The sequence below is a fragment of the Podarcis tiliguerta genome (assembly GCF_965153285.1).
Source record: "Podarcis tiliguerta genome assembly, chromosome: 13".
Taxonomy (NCBI): Eukaryota; Metazoa; Chordata; class Lepidosauria; order Squamata; family Lacertidae; genus Podarcis; species Podarcis tiliguerta.
In genome coordinates this window covers 52,043,997-52,060,717 of record NC_139546.1, presented here as the reverse complement: position 1 = coordinate 52,060,717, position 16,721 = coordinate 52,043,997, and the positions used below count along the sequence as shown (strand labels likewise).

Here is a 16,721-nt window from a genome sequence, read left to right as displayed (position 1 = left end):
GGACGCACTTTTCCCCCTCCAAAAATGAAGGGGAAATCTGTGTGCGTCCTATAGGGCGAATGCAGGCTTTCGCTGAAGCCTGGAGAGCGAGAGGGGTCGGTGCGCACTGACCCCTCTCGCTCTCCAGGCTTCAGGAAGCTCTCAGCAAGCCTTGGGAGCCCGCGGGAGGTCCCACACCTGGGGGGAAAATAATTTTTTCCCCTTTATTTCCCCCCTCCAAAACTAGGTGCGTCCTATGGGCCGGTGCGTCCTATAGGGCGAAAAATACGGTATTTACTGCTTGATCGGGTAGGGAAAGCCTCAAAGCGGTTTGCAAAGATACTAAAACAGTAAAAAGCACAATCCACTGGTACTCAAACGCTTTGGTACTCAAACACTGCGAACCCGGAAGTAAGTGTTCCCGTTTGCAAACTTTTTCGGAAGCCGAACGTGCTCCGATTTGAGTGCCAGACTTCTGTTTTGAGTGTTACGCTGAGGTCTGTCTCTTTTTGCTTTTATTTTGCATTTTTAGTTTATGAGGCTCTTTTGTTTTCATGACTGCGTGGAACCCAGTTCAGCTACTGATTGGTTGTGTGACTGCAGTACATTGATTACTGCTTTCGTTAGATAGTAAAATTCGTGTCAAATGGCTGTTTTAGGGGTTGTTTTTTGAAGTCTGGAACGGATAAATCCGTTTTGCATTACCTTCTATGGCAAAGCACGTCTCGGTTTTGGAACGCTTTGGTTTTGGAACGGACTTCCGGGATGGATTAAGTTTGAGAACCAAGGTGCCACTGTACAAAATACTCGAAAGATTAAAAAATCAGAAAAGAAACGAAAACAGATCAAAACACACGTCCACAGTCTTGTCTAAATAAAAAATGCTTTTAGCAGGTGACAGAAAGCGTACGGGCGAAGAGTCAAGTGGCGGGGAGTTCCGCAGATTGTTGTTAAAGGAAAGCTGGTACTGAAGAGCGAGAGACGGTTTACCTTGAGAGTCCACCAAGGGGAACTGCTTGAGGGTGGAGATCCTGAGCAGCCGGTGCAGGTCTTTGTATTTACTCTCCTGGGACAGGTATTTGAGATCGGTCACCATAAAGTCTTCGGCGTAGATGTCGTGGCCTCTGGGGGAAGAAAAGGAATAATAGAATAAGGCATCGTTTCCAGGCCTTTGACCATTTTGGTGGCCCTCCTCTGGACACGTTCCAGTTTGTCAGTGTCCTTCTTGAACTGTGGTGCCCAGAACTGGACACAGTAGAATACAGTGGCACTATAACTTCCCTTGATCTAGATGCTATACTCCTATTGATGCAGCCCAGAATTGCATTGGCTTTTTTAGCTGCCGCGTCACACTGTTGGCTCATGTCAAGTTTGTGGTCAACCAAGACTCCTAGATCCTTTTCACATGTACTGCTCTCAAGCCAGGTGTCACCCATCTTGTATTTGTGCCTCTCCTTTTTTTTGCCCAAGTGCAATACTTTACATTTCTCCCTGTTAAAATTCATCTTGTTTGTTTTGGCCCAGTTCTCTAATCTGTCAAGGTCGTTTTGAAGTGTGATCCTGTCCTCTGGGGTGTTAGCCACCCCTCCCAGTGTCATCTGCAAATTTGATCAGGATGCCCTTGAGTCCATCATCCAAGTCGTTGATAAAGATGTTGAATAAGACCGGGCCCAAGACAGAACCCTGTGGCACCCCACTAGTCACTCTTCTCCAGGATGAAGAGGAACCATTGATGAGCACCCTTTGGGTCCGGTCAGTCAGCCAGTTACAAATCCACTGAGTGGTAGCATAGTCAAGACCGCATTTTACCAGCTTCTTTACAAGAATATCATGGGGCACCTTGTCAAATGCCTTGCTGAAATCAAGGTAGGCTACATCCTACCTTGGAAGGGAGTGAAAAGGTGGGTTGGAGGGTTCAGGGTGAAGGAAAACCTCCCTCCATCCACTTTCTGAGTCACATTCTGCTTCTCCAAGGCTCCTCAAAGCTGGATTACTGCAATGCGCTCTATGTGGGTCTGGTTCTGAAGCTCTGAGCCTTTAGTGCCCTGTGAGGCCCTCGGAGCTGCACCTCAGTGTCCGGGCTGAACGATGGGGGTGGAGACGCTCCTTCAGGTCTACAGGACCGAGGCTGTTTAAGGCTTTATTTTAAATAATTTTTATTAACAGGCCAATCATATCACATTGTTCAAATCACATTAATTCCAGATTATACAGCCAAATTAAAAAAAAAATTTTTAAAAAAATTTGGGGGGGGGGTACCCATACATCAAGCTCCGCACGAGTCCAAATTCCAGATGACTCCAGACATCACTTATTTGCTGCTTTTGTTCGACAGTTCCATCCAGTTCAATTCGGATAGACGTTTATTACCTTCTTTCTCTTCTTGTTGTTATCATTTATTCCTTTCTTTGCGATCTCTGATAATTTTCACAAACAGATTGAAAGATTTGGTGTCACTGTGTGGGTTTTGTAGTCTTCCAAACTCATATTATTCAGGAACAGCCTCTGTTAGATACTTCCATAAACAAAATTAATCTTCGGTCTGTCCATTATTATTCCTCAGGCTGGCCCGGTAAATCAAATAAATTAATTAGGGGGCTCTGTCAGGTCAAACTTGCATTCCAGCATTCCTTCTCTTTCGCACCGTCCTGATACTCCTCCCCCTAATCTTCTTCTCCGACCGGCCTGTCTTGGCGAGACGCCATTTCTTTTTAACTGCGTCATAGAAATTTTCCTCCTTCTCACCATTCGATCTTCTCTTGTTGTATTATATTTCCTCCCACACAAATCTTAAAGTTCTGTTTATGAATTATTAAAACGTGACGATCTTATTTCTTCCTGGGGTGGAGGGTATTATTATCACATCATGCAAGGAAAATAGGAAGAGTTTTTCCCTCCACCCCCCCTTCATTCCAGCCATACATTCTCATAGTGGTAGTTCAGCAAAAGATTTACTTATCCATCTGTCACTCCCGGTCACAGAGATCCATTAATCAGCAGTCCTTATCGTCGAGTTTCACTTGATATATGTGCTTCAGCCTTCCAAATCTATTATTTCCAATTAGTTCCAATTATAATTCCAAGCTGAAGCAACCAGCACGCGCTGATTGGAATCGGCGTCGGGAAGATCTGACTCCACCGAGGGCTTGTGCCAAGTGTTCAGCACCCCCATCTCTCGAATCAGGGGGTGCATTGTAAACACCGCTGGCAGGGCAGCCCCCCCCCATACCCTTGGGGGGGGGAGGAAGGCTGCCTACTTCCCATAGCAGCCCCTTAATACCTCGTATGGGTCAGAGAGATGTTATTGTCAGCCATCTTCCAACGCGCCACCTAGTGGCCCCCCGAGGCTGTTTAAGGCTTTAATGTTCAGCACCAGCACTTTGAATTGTGCTCGGAAACGCACTGGGAGCCAACGTAGGTATTTCAGGACTGGTGTTATGTGGTCTCTCAGTCCCCAGTCTGGCTGCCGCATTCTGGATTAATTGCGGTTTCTGGGTCACCTTTAAAGGTAGCCCCACGCAGAGCGTGTTGCAGTAGTCCAAGCGGGATATAAACAGAGCATGCACCACTCTGGCCAGACAGTCTGCGGGCAGGAAGGTTCTCATCCTGCGTACCAGATGGAGCTGGCAGACAGCTGCGCTGGACACAGAACTGACCTGCACCTCCATGGACAGTGGTGAGTCCAGAATGACTCCCAGGCTGCGCACCTGGTCCTTCAGGGACACAGTTGCCCCATTCAGGACCAGGGAGTCCCCCACACCTGCCTCCAGACACTCACATGGACTACAATCATAGAATCATAGAGTTGGAAGAGACCACAAGGGCCATCGAGTCCAACCCCCTGCCAAGCAGGAAACACCATCAGAGCACTCCTGACATATGGTTGTCAAGCCTCTGCTTAAAGACCTCCAAAGAAGGAGACTCCACCACACCCCTTGGCAGCAAATTCCACTGTCAAACAGCTCTTACTGTCAGGAAGTTCTTCCTAATGTTTAGGTGGAATCTTCTTTCTTGTAGTTTGGATCCATTGCTCCGTGTCCACTTCTCTGGAGCAGCAGAAAACAACCTTTCTCCCTCCTCTAGGTGACATCCTTTTATATATTGGAACATGGCTATCATATCCCCCCTTAACCTCCTCTTCTCCAGGCTAAACATGCCCAGCTCCCTTAGCCGTTCCTCATAAGGCATCGTTTCCAGGCCTTTGACCATTTTGGTTGCCCTCCTCTGGACACGTTCCAGTTTGTCAGTGTCCTTCTTGAACTGTGGTGCCCAGAACTGGACACAGTACTCCAGGTGAGGTCTGACCAGAGCAGAATACAGTGGCACCATTACTTCCCTTGATCTAGATGCTATACTCCTATTGATGCAGCCCAGAATTGCATTGGCTTTTTTAGCTGCCGTGTCACACTGTTGGCTCATGTCAAGTTTGTGGTCAACCAAGACTCCTAGATCCTTTTCACATGTACTGCTCTCAAGCCATGCTGGACTATTGGTCTCGTATTGGTCTGGTACTATTTATGTCCTTACCCACTCTTGCCCACAGCCAGCTTGGGCAGGAAAGGCAGCTTCTTGACGCTGATGATGCCATCGAAGAATGAAGGCTGCGAGCGCTGGCTGATGGCGTTGGCGCTCAGCACGGCCACCAAGACCGGCAGGATGTGGGACATCTGGCCCGTCAGCTCAAAGGTCAACAGGGCGGTCGAGAGGGTCTGGGTCACGGCCCCGGAGTACGCCGCCGCGCCTGCAAGGGAGAGACATTTCCTAGCACAGGGCCGGCGGAACTGCCCGCCACTAGCTCGGCAGAGGACGGAAGGGGCCGGTGGGTGAGCAGGTGGAGCCTCACCTGCCAGGGCGTAGCCTGCGGGAACGATCCGCATGTGGATCCCTTCGGAGACGATGCCGTCCGGGAAAATCTTGGCCATGACTTCGCCGTACAGCCGGCCGAGGGCAGCTCCTGTTGGCAGAAGAGGCGGACAGGATCACTGCTGGAACATAAGAACGTCAGCATAGGCCATTAGGCCAAAGGGGTTGCAGCTCTCCAGCCCGGACACCTGGGTTCCCTGGTAAGGGAGCGGGGAGGCAGGGGCGTAGGAAGGGGGGTGGAGCGCCCCGGATTCCATCATGGAGGGGGGGTGTCAAAAAGAATCAATTATTACCCTACTAGGGCGGTTCATAAAAAACTTTTAAAAAAAAAACAACACCTGCTGCAAATGTCTTACCTTACGACACTAGGGATTATACAGTGGTAGCTCTGGATGCGAATGGGATTAATTTCGGTGCCCCGTTTGCATCCTGAACAGAACGCAAACCGAGCCTGTGCCTCTGCGCGTACACGAGTCGCAATTTGTCGCTTCTGCACATACGCATGACATCATTTTGAGCGTCTGCGCATGCGCGAACGGTGAAACCCGGAAGTAACCCGTTCCGTTACTTCCGGGTCACAGCGGAGCGCAACCTAAAGCGACTTTAACCCAAGGTATGACTGTATAGCTACATCTGAAATTTCATGCATATCGGTTAATATTGTGACCCTCCTCTACAAAAATAACTGTTTACAGTCACACCTCGGGTTACAGACGCTTCAGGTTGCGTTTTTTCAGGTTACGGACCGCCGAAACCTGGAAGTACCGGAACGGGTTACTTCTGGGTTTCGGCGGTCGCGCATGCGCTGAAACGCCAAATCGCGCTTTGCACATGCGCAGAGGCACTGAATTGCAACCCGCGCGTCGCCTGTACTTGGCTGCTTTCATATGTCGTGAAGGCTGAAATTTCAATTCAGTGGAGCCAAAACACAATCCATCCTGTAGATTTAAGTATCTTGTCCACAGCAGCCTCCTTGTTATCAGAGGCCCATAATCCACATTCCTTTCTAAGAAAATATGAAATAACATAAAACTATTTTAGTGATGTATGGAAGTGAGAGCTGGACCATCAAGAAGGCTGATGGCCGAAGAACGGATGCTTTTGAATTCTGGTGCTGGAGGAGACTCTTGAGAGTCCCATGGACTGCAAGAAGATCCAACCTCTCCGTTCTGAAGGAAATCAGCCCTGAGTGCTCACTGGAAGGACAGATCCTGAAGCTGAGGCTCCAAGACTTTGGCCACCTCATGAGAAGAGAAGACTCCCTGGAAAAGACCCTGATGTTGGGAAAGATGGAGGGCACAAGGAGAAGGGGACGACGGAGGATGAGATGGTGGGACAGTGTTCTCCAATCTACCAGCATGAGTTTGACCAAAGTGCGGGAGGCAGTGGAAGACAGGAGTGCCTGGCGTGCTCTGGGCCATGGGGTCACGAAGAGGCGGACACCACTAAACAACTAAACGATAACAATTTTTGCAGGCAATATGTATATATATCAATGTGGGCAGGGGGTTGACAATAAAATTTTTTCACCGGGTACCACCTGACCTTCCTATGCCTCTGCGGCGAGGGGTGGTGGCTGAGGTTCTTACCATAAACGAAGACAGGGAGGAAAAATCCCGCCGGGATGATCATGGTCGTAGCCAAAAGCACCATGAAGAACTGTTGAGGAAGAGGGGGCAGCAGTGAGAGGGTCATCGGAGCGATGTTTGGGCAAGGAAGGAGGGAGCTGGTCAAGGAGGAAGAGTGAGGTCTGCGTTGCTGCACACCTGGGATTGTGTCCATCATCAGCCGCAAAGCCCTGCATCACGACGTGGCCTTCAGCCAGGTGGGTTAGGGAAAGACTCACCCATTTGTCTCCATGGCAACAGAGCCACCTCTTTGGACATGTAAATGGCGGTACAAAACGGGCCAGCTAAGGCCGTTTGTTATCTTGGTCTGAGCGGTTCGGCAGCCTCTTCCACTAGGTCAGCGCGGCACAACGTTTTGCACCATAGCTGTCAACGTTTCCCTTTTTTAAAGGGAAATTGCATTATTCTGAATAGGATTCCTCGCAAGAAAAGGGGAAAGTTGATAGCTATGTTTTGTACTGAGCGGACCGCGGGAATCCTTGAACACAGAACCCGTGGGCCACACCCCAAGTTAAATTTCCATATCGGAAATTAAAGCGTTTGCTGTGTTTTTCATACTGTGCCATACATACAATTGACGGATTTTATTTAATATTTACACCTGAACACACAATTCATAGATTTAACGAAATACGGTATATACGACTTAACACGCAATCGATTTAATTATTAAACAAATTTAACACACGGACAAATGCGTGCGCTTTCATTAACCGCGTGTGACACAAAAGGTGATTTGTTAAGGCTTTAAGTTTTTTTCTTGAACGTTGCCGAGGGCCACCGAAAGGGTTCTGGTGGGCCGCATGCAGGCCATGGAATGGACCACCCTGTCCTACATATTAAGGTTACCAGATTCAGGATGCAGGAGCAGGGACCGAAAGACGGGAGCTCACCCCGTCATCGCGGGGATTCGAACCGCCGACCTTCCGATCGGCAAGTCCTAGGCTCTGTGGTTTAACCAACAGCGCCACCCGTGTCCCTATCATCTCAGTAGGTACCCATATAAATATAGGTATTATTATTATTATTATTATTATTATTATTATTATTTACCCCAGCTTGGTGCCCTATGCGTAGGAACTGCCCACACGACCCGAAACCTGCCACTGGTACTCAATACAGACTCACAAGGCTATAAGGGACACCTGGATATCATCCAAACTGACCCCTCCCGATGCTGTAACAATAATTTAACACTGGCACACACAAATTCCCCACGGCTTAAGTGTTCGTGGGCCAAAACCCCCTTCGCATGTGCAAAGGGGATTCTGCCAAGGGGGGCAGCCCCCCACCACCACAGTCCACCCCCTCCTGCCACCCCCAGGCAAGAGCCCCACCTTAGCAATGAGAAAGAAGGAGACCATCTCTAGGGAGGAGAGAGCTGGGTGGGTCCACTGGAGCCAGCTGAAATCGTGGGTCTGGTTGGGGGGCGGGTGGGTGCTGTTGTTGCCCAGGGGGGGCTCCTCGAGACCCCAGGTCAGGTTGTTGAAGAACGTCTCCAGAAGTTGCTTCATGGAGAGCTTGAGAGAGGAAAAAGAAATAATAATAATAATAATAATAATAATAATAATAATAATAATAATAATTTACTTATACCCGGCCCTCCCCAGCCAAGACAGGGCTCAGAGCAGCTAACACTAATCTAGTCCCCCAACTATAACTGTCAACTTACAGATTTGAAAATAAGGGACCAGCAGCCTCAAAAATAAGGGATCAGCAGCCAAAATAAGGGATTTTAGTCAACCGGCCAGCAGCCAAACGAAGCCTTAAGCGGTGGTTCCCACAGCGCAGTGACCCGGCAAAGGGGATGCAGCAAGGAAAACCACCGTCCCCTCTCCGCTGGGAAGCGCTGAGCAAAGGCGAGTCCCCAGGCAAGGCGGCCGATTTTATTGGCACAAGGCATGCAAGCTCCACCCCCCAGTCGTTCTCAGACTCCTTATTGGGTGAGCAACGCAGCCAAGCAACACAGCTGGAGCCTCCCTCCTCCCTGGCCGGCAGGGAGGAGGGAGAGGAGCTGCTTCCTTTGAAACCCGGGAAATTTAAGGGACATCATCAATAAGGAACAGCAGCGGGACACGGCGCTGGGATAAGGGACTGTCCCGCCAAATAAGGGACAGTTGACAGCTATGGCCCTAACCCTCAATTGGTTATTACTATTGTGCTTTTAATCTTGCATTTCGATTTTCCGAACTGCTTTGAGTTCCTTTTATTATAATTCTTAGATAAATCTAATAAAAATAATAAAATAAAACCAGGCAGCTGAGCAAAGTGGGGAGGATACAATCACTCTGTCCCAAGAGTTTGCACACTTACTTTTGAGCCAATATACTGCCCCGAACCATGGGGGAACGTGATACTCGATAACAGCAGGGAGACGAACCCAGCGTACAAAATTTTGCTGCAGAGAGAAGAGACACTATGTGGGTTGGTTTTGTTTAGATGTTGTCTTCCGGGGGGGGGACAAGGGGGTCCACAGAGGAATAATAATAATAATAATAATAATAATAATAATAATAATAATAATAATAATAATCCACTCATCGGGTTGGGTTTCCCCAGCCACTCTGGGTGGCTTCCAGCAAAATATTAAAAATATAATCAAACATCAGACATTAAAAGAGTGAAGGGGGAATTGCCCAAATAACCCATTATCTCCAGATTCCCTGCTTTTGTTTTAAATACAGTGGTGCCTCGCAAGACGAAAAGAATCCGTTCCGTGAGTCTCTTCGTCTAGCGGTTTTTTCGTCTTGCGAAGCAAGCCCATTAGCGGATTAGCGCTATTAGCGGCTATTAAAGGCTTAAGGGATTAGCGGATTAGCTGCTAAAAGGCTATTAGCAGCTTAGTGCCTTAGAAAAAGGGGGTGGGGAGCGGAAAAAAACCCCCAGGAATCGCAAGGCATTTTCGTCTTGCGAAGCAAGCCCATAGCAAATTCGTCCTGCGAAGCACCTCCAAAACGGAAAACCCTTTCGTCTAGCGGGTTTTCCGTCTTGCAAGGCATTCGTCTTGCGGGGCACCACTGTATCTAGAATTTATAGAGCTGGCGCGTCAGTCTTACGGAATGGGCGGGTCGAGGCGCCACCTAGGCCGGCGGTTCTTTTGTGCACAGCCCAGACGTCGGGGCTCTTTTTGCAGTCTTGGCTAGCAGAGCGGCTGCCAGGTCACAGCTATTTCTTAAGCTTAATGACTCCTTAGCGAGTATAAAAGGTGAAGGCTGGCGGCCGGCGGCGGCTACACGGGCCACATGACGAGGTCTGGCGGGCTGGATTCGGCCCGCGGACCTTGTGTTTGACACCCGTGTTGTTGAGCATGGGATATGAGGGGAAATGTACACAGAACTGTAGACCTAGAAGGAACCGCAAGACTCATCTAGTCTGACCCCATTGCAATGCAGGAATCTATCAGCAGAGGCACTATTCTTGTTTTTGTTTTTTTATTAAACTATAAGTCCAGCATCCTGTTCTCACAGTGGCCCAACAGTGGCTGGGTTTGGGAAACCCAGCAAGCAGGAGTCGGACACAAGAGCCACTGTGGTTTCCAACAACTGGTACGCACTGTTTCCTGTGGCAGGGAGTTCCGCAGACTAACCACGTGCTGCTTGAAGGGTTTTCTTTTACCAGCCCTGAATTTCCCAGCATCCAAGTTCTGTCTGCTCCCCCTTCCAGTGTTTTATGCTGCCCACCCATCCCCCAGGAAAGATATTTATATGCAGATGGCTGTGATCCCTAGTGTGAACTCCCCTCTCCCCATCTCTGAGTGGTGAGAGACTCCGGGGGTCCCAATGCCGACTCAGAGTTCTGTATCCTTGGAATGAAGGTCTTTAGGACATTTTGTGGCGCTGTGAGAAATGAAGTTTTCTCCTCACTCCTTGAGCTCCTAACCGTTCTGCAAGGCTTTCCTCTTCTCTGACTTCGCCCACCCGCCCCAAACAGCAAACAAGGATTCGGGGCGAGTGTGTGATCAGAGCCTTACTTGTTCGCCATAAAACGTTTGATTCTCAGCCGGTTCTGGAGAAAGTCGAGAATGTTCCGGTGGCAGAAGAGGAAGAGGCAGGAGATGCCGCCACAGAGGACGCTGGACGGAAGGAAACAGAAACATAGGGGACCCAGGTGTCCGGGGGGGGGGGGGGGAGCAGAGGCAAAACCTAGCGACGTCCTCTCAATTTCCCTTTTTTTAAATATAACCTTTGTTATGCAACAATTTACCTTAGACAATACACACAGTACACACCATACACAACAGAAACCCACCATTGTTGTTGTTGTTTAGTCGTTCAGTCGTGTCCGACTCTTCGTGACCCCATGGACCAGAGCACGCCAGACACTCCTGTCTTCCACTGCCACCCGCAGTTTGGTCAGAAAACACACCATAAACGCCATTTAATATCGTTATACAGTGGTGCCTCGCAAGACGAAATTAATTTGTTCCGCGAGTCTCTTCGTCTAGTGGTTTTTTCGTCTTGCGAAGCAACCCTATTAGCGGATTAGCGGCTATTAGCGGCTATTAAAGGCTTAAGGGATTAGCGGATTAGCTGCTAAAAGGCTATTAGCGGTTTAGCAGCTTAGAAAAAGGGGGTGGGGAGCGAAAAAAAATCTCAAGACTCGCAAGACATTTTCGTCTTGCAAAGCAAGCCCATAGGGAAATTCGTCCTGCGAAGCGCATCGAAAAACGGATAACCCTTTCGTCTAGCGGGTTTTCCGTCTTGCGAGGCATTCGTCTTGCGGGGCACCACTGTATAACCTTCGTTATGCAACAATCTACCTTAGACAATACACACAGTACCCACCATACACAACAGAAACACACCATAAACGCCATTTAATATCGTTATACTTTTACTATGTACATTCTCGATATTGCGGTACTCACCCCAAGATGGCATAAGAGAGAAGTTCCGGGAGGTCGTAGGGGAACTCAACCCGCCAACTGGTTTGGAACAGAATTGCCACGGTTTCTGGAGGGTATAAGGTTGGGGGGGGGGAGAAGAGGGTGAACAGCCAGTAGTTAAAATACGCCTTGGTTTCCCATCCAACAGCCCCTGCCTCAGCACCTCTAACCCAGTTGTGGACAGGTGAGGAAATTCAAGAGGCAAGAGCCAAACATCTCCAAGCAAAAGCAGGGCCTTGTCGGTGGTGGCTCCAGAGTGGTGGCTCCCCCAACTGTCTGTGCTCTCATGGCACAGACCAAAAGTCTTCCCTTGGCAGACTTTTGGGATTAAGCAGGGAATGGCACATTCACTGGCATCCTCCGTGGGGAGGCTGCAAGCTCTGCAAATCTTTGTAGGAAGCCTCACTGGCTAATATTATTATTATTATAATTCTGCGTTTTCCCCATACTGAATCTCCTTTGTCACCTCCTCATATGCAAGCTTCTGGATCGCTTCATACATGTCTACACATCAATGTTTCTTTATATCTTCTTTTTGGCGATCCCTCGTAGCTGAGTAAGATTGTCTTCCATGAACACGGTCTTAGCAGTGGTTCCATAAGTGACTGTGGAGGCCAATTCTGGACCCACACGTCCTTCCACAGTGGGGACATTGGTTTCCAGGCGGGAGTTGATCATGGTGTGGATTTGCCAAGCGTGCCTTCCTCTTAGCCCGTTTCTCCCTTGCGTCCTGAGTTCGAGTGTCTTCAAAGCCCACGACACCTTTGGTAAAGGCTGTTCTCCAACTGGAGCGCTCGCAGGCCAGTGTTTCCCAATTGTCGGCATTTATACTACATTATTTTAGATTTGCCTTGAGACAGTCTTTAAACCTCTTTTGTTGACCACCAGCATTGTTGTTGTTGTTGAGTCATTTAGTCGTGTCCGCCTCTTCGTGACCCCCTGGACCAGAGCACGCCAGGCCCTCCTGTCTTCCACCGCCTCCCGCAGTTTGGTCAGATTCATGTTTGCGGTACCTATTTATCTACTTATCTACTTTTTAACACTTGATTGGGTGCCGCCCAGAGTGGCTGGGGAAACTCAGCCACATGGGCGGGGTATAAATAATAAATTATGATGATGATGGTGATGATGATGATGATGATGATGATGATGAAGCTGTTAAAGACACATTATCCCATCAGGGAAACTGTCCCACCCCAATTGACTCTCCCTCCTTTTCACTTCCTGCCATGTCTTCCGCATTTACCTCTTGTGTTGTTGAGCACAGCTAGCAAGCGGAAAGTGAGGGCTGCACAGGTCGCAGCGAAGAATCCTCGCCAGTAATCCCGGACGGCAAAGTGGGTGCCCGTGGCCTCCACCCCAAACAGCACTCCTGCGGAGAGAGAGACCTATTGTGAAAAGGGGGGTGGGCGGGACGCGGGGCCGGATTTAGGTTTGATGAGGCCCTGAGCTACTGAAGGTAATGGGGCCCTTTCTATGTCCAGCTGTCCTTCGTCAACAACAAATGGCCACTGTTTTTTGGGCTGAATATATGCTATATGGTCATTTATGGACCTCATAGGTATCTCAAGCCATTTGCCCGTGTTGCCTCTGTTACGGTAAAATCTGGGTGCGAGGCTGCTCTGCCACCCAGCTCGTCGGACTAAGTCCGTGGGTCCCTGCGGAGGAAAATGAGCTCAGCCGGAGACAGGAGCAAACTGCAGAAGATCCATGTTTATTGCGCAACAAGGTTCAAGGGGAGATTGAACAGCGAGAAAGGGGTGACATGAACTTTTGAAACTTCCCTCCATGTCCCAGAATACAGTGCAAAATACATCCCAGTTACATCATGAATACATTAAGAAGAGGTTGGGTTACACAGGATTAACATATGGAGGGGGGAGGGGGGAATATGCAGAGCTGGAGATATGCGCAGATAAGCACATCCTGAGTACCGGTGATGAGAAGACAATGGTCCATGTATGCATAGTCTGCCACCTGGCATTGCCCAGAGGAAAGGCTTGGCAGAGTGATTTGACAGGATTAGGGTCTTGACACCTTGCTTGAGGGATTATGGAGCACAGGGGAGGTGTCATGGAGTCCTAGAGAAATTGAGCAAATTGGCACGTTGATTTTCTATGAATTTTATAGATTTTAGTCCCTTTTGACATTGACAATTGGAAATAGATGGATATATTGTAGCGAAGAAGGAGGTGAAGAAGACATGCCCCCCCTTCCGTATCACCACACAACCAGTCCATGCAGAATGTCGGCACCCTCTATATAGAAAGGAGCAAACCAGGGATATTTTAGGGAGCAGGCTAGCAGGCGAAGAGTTGGACATGACTAAACAACAACAACAAGAAGAAGAACATATGCTATATGGTAATTTATGGACCTCATAGGTATCTTAAGCCATTTGCCCATGCAGAATGTAGGCACCCTATACAGTGGTACCTCGGGTTACAGACACTTCAGGTTACAGACTCCGCTAACCCAGAAATAGTGCTTCAGGTTAAGAACTTTGCTTCAGGATGAGAACAGAAATCAGGCTCCGGTGGTGCGGCAGCAGCAGGAGGCCCCATTAGCTAAAGTGGTGCTTCAGGTTAAGAACAGTTTCAGGTTAAGTATGGACCTCCGGAACGAATTAAGTACTTAACCTGAGGTACCACTGTATATAGAAAGGAGCAAACTAGGGATATTTTAGGGAGCAGGCGAAGAGCCGGACATGACTAAACAACAACAACAACATATGCTATATGGTAATTTATGGACCTCATCGGTATCTCAGGCCATTTGCCCATGTTGCCAGGCAACCAGTCCATTAATATACAAGACGTAACTGGCTGTACTTTTGAATAAATAAGGTATACTATTCATTGCATCAAACTGTAGATTTCAGCAGAAGTCTATTTATTGTGCTCGTCCATATAATCTGGCATTGTAACAGTCGCTTCTTAGTGTAACCACTACTATGCCATAAGATCCACTATCCTATTTGAACTAGAATACAAAAAAGGGAGGCGTGAGGAAGTCGAGGAAACAAGCATATGAAAGATAAAGAAATGAAATTTGGATGTGTTTTTAAATGTTTTAGGTTTTTTTCCTTGTTTTTTGCTGTATTGTTTTTTCTTTCTATTTTTGATGTATCGTTTGTTAATTTTTTTATTGTTTTTTCTTTTCTTTTTTACCCTTTTCTTTTTGTAATTATTAAACATTTAATAAATATTATTTTTTTAAAAAAAAAAATAAGATCCACTATCCTGTAATATTACATATGGTATGTACAGTTCTTTATGGCTTTTTATATTAATTTTGCTGTGAAAATGTGTGAGATTACGATATTGTATTTATTTGCATTACCTGGAGCCTATTCTACTGATGGAGTCTAGGAATATAAAAGGATGTCACATAGAGGAGGGAGAAAGGTTGTTCTCTGCTGCTCCAGAGAAGCGGACACGGAGCAATGGATCCAAACTACAAGAAAGAAGATTCCACCTAAACATTAGGAAGAACTTCCTGACAATAAGAGCTGTCCGACAGTGGAATTTGCTGCCAAGGAGTGTGGTGGAGTCTCCTTCTTTGGAGGTCTTTAAGCAGAGGCTTGACAACCATATGTCAGGAGTGCTCTGATGGTGTTTCCTGCTTGGCAGGGGGTTGGACTCGATGGCCCTTGTGGTCTCTTCCAACTCTATGATTCTATGATAATAGACACTTATACAGGTATGGACCTTATGCATGAACTGATTAGAGAACGAACGGATCCACTGAGTCTTCTGCTTTTTTCGTTGAACTTTATGAGACTTCCGTTGAAATCTACAATTTGATACAGTGAATAGTATACCTTCTTTATTCAAAAGTACAGCCGGTTACGTCTTGGGTGTTTATTGAGTAGTGCGCTTAGTTACCTCCCACGGGAGCCACGAAACAGCAAGCCACTCCTGCAGCCGTCCCAGCCACTAGCAGCTCATATTTGCGCCCCGGGTTCTGCAGAGAAGCAACGGAGGGTGTGAGGTGCCTTGCAAACCACGATTTAGATCACGATTTAAATCACTAGTTAGTAAGACCTGATTTAAATCTCTCTTTTTTCCTACAGAAAGACTCGTGGTAATAATAATAATAATAATAATAATAATAATAATAATAATACAGTGGTGCCTCGCAAGATGAAAAGAATCCGTTCCGTGAGTCTCTTCATCTAGCGGTTTTTTCATCTTGCGAAGCAAGCCCATTAGCGGATTAGCGGATTAGCACTATTAGCGGTTTAGCGGCTATTAGCGGCTATTAAAGGCTTAAGGGATTAGCGGATTAGCTGCTAAAAGGCTATTAGCAGCTTAGTGCCTTAGAAAAAGGGGGTGGGGAGCGGAAAAAACCCCCAGGAATCGCAAGACATTTTCGTCTTGCGAAGCAAGCCCATAGAGAAATTCGTCCTGCGAAGCACCTCCAAAACGGAAAACCCTTTCGTCTTGCGGGTTTTCCGTCTTGTGAGGCATTCGTCTTGCGGGGCACCACTGTAATAATAATAATAGATTTTTATTTATACCCCGCCCTTCCCAGTTCAAAAACTGGGCTCAGGGCAGCTAACAACAAATTTAAATCACTTTAAAGCACTTACTTATAAAATTATTGCTGGTATAATCTTAATATCTACAACCAGATGAAGGTTTCATTTTAGGAATAGTAAATTTTCAGAGTAGTTTTTACAGTTATATACAAAAATTTACTTAGTATTTGGTTATACTATTTGGAAATACATAGACAGATAATGGTGAAATTATTGTGAAGTTAACTGTTTCTATTTGGACAACGTTTATGCTGTACAGTACTTTATGGGAAGGAGAAAAATAATCATTTTCTTTACAACAATTTAAGCAACTTATTTAACTAAAGCAAGGAGGGAAAATGGGGGGGGGGATTAAGGGTGATATGTTTCTGGATCAGTCACGAAATTAAAAGACGCCTGCTTCTTGGGAGAAAAGCAATGACAAACCTAGACAGCATCTTAAAAAGCAGAGACATCACCTTGCCAACAAAGGTCCGTATAGTTCAAGCTCTGGTTTTCCCAGTAGTGATGTATGGAAGTGAGAGCTGGGCCATAAAGAAGGCTGATCGCCGGAGAATGGATGCTTTTGAATTCTGGTCCTGGAGGAGACTCTTGAGAGTCCCATGGACTGCAAGAAGATCCAACCTCTCCATTCTGAAGGAAATCAGCCCTGAGGGCTCACTGGAAGGACAGATCCTGAAGCTGAGGCTCCAAGACTTTGGACACCTCCTGAGAAGAGAAGACTCCCTGGAAAAGACCCTGATGTTGGGAAAGATGGAGGGCACAAGGAGAAGGGGAGGACAGAGGACGAGATGGTGGGACAGTGTTCTCGAAGCTACCAGCA

The 16,721-nt window shown here is 47.4% G+C and overlaps 1 protein-coding gene across 2 annotated transcripts in view; it reads right to left on the bottom strand.

Annotated features, from left to right (window-relative positions):
• LOC310662896 (chloride channel protein ClC-Kb-like) overlaps positions 1 to 16,721 on the bottom strand; it is a 35,441-nt gene that overhangs the window by 6,312 nt on the left and 12,408 nt on the right. For both annotated transcript variants that reach the window (XM_083410214.1, XM_083410215.1), the window contains 10 exons: positions 15,243 to 15,321; positions 12,602 to 12,727; positions 11,338 to 11,422; positions 10,441 to 10,542; positions 8,784 to 8,868; positions 7,808 to 7,990; positions 6,432 to 6,501; positions 4,823 to 4,933; positions 4,507 to 4,720; positions 970 to 1,103 (listed from right to left, as the gene is read on the bottom strand). In XM_083410214.1, the coding sequence (XP_083266340.1) occupies positions 970 to 1,103; positions 4,507 to 4,720; positions 4,823 to 4,933; positions 6,432 to 6,501; positions 7,808 to 7,990; positions 8,784 to 8,868; positions 10,441 to 10,542; positions 11,338 to 11,422; positions 12,602 to 12,727; positions 15,243 to 15,321 (1,189 nt within the window). The remainder of the gene's footprint in view (positions 1 to 969; positions 1,104 to 4,506; positions 4,721 to 4,822; positions 4,934 to 6,431; positions 6,502 to 7,807; positions 7,991 to 8,783; positions 8,869 to 10,440; positions 10,543 to 11,337; positions 11,423 to 12,601; positions 12,728 to 15,242; positions 15,322 to 16,721) is intronic.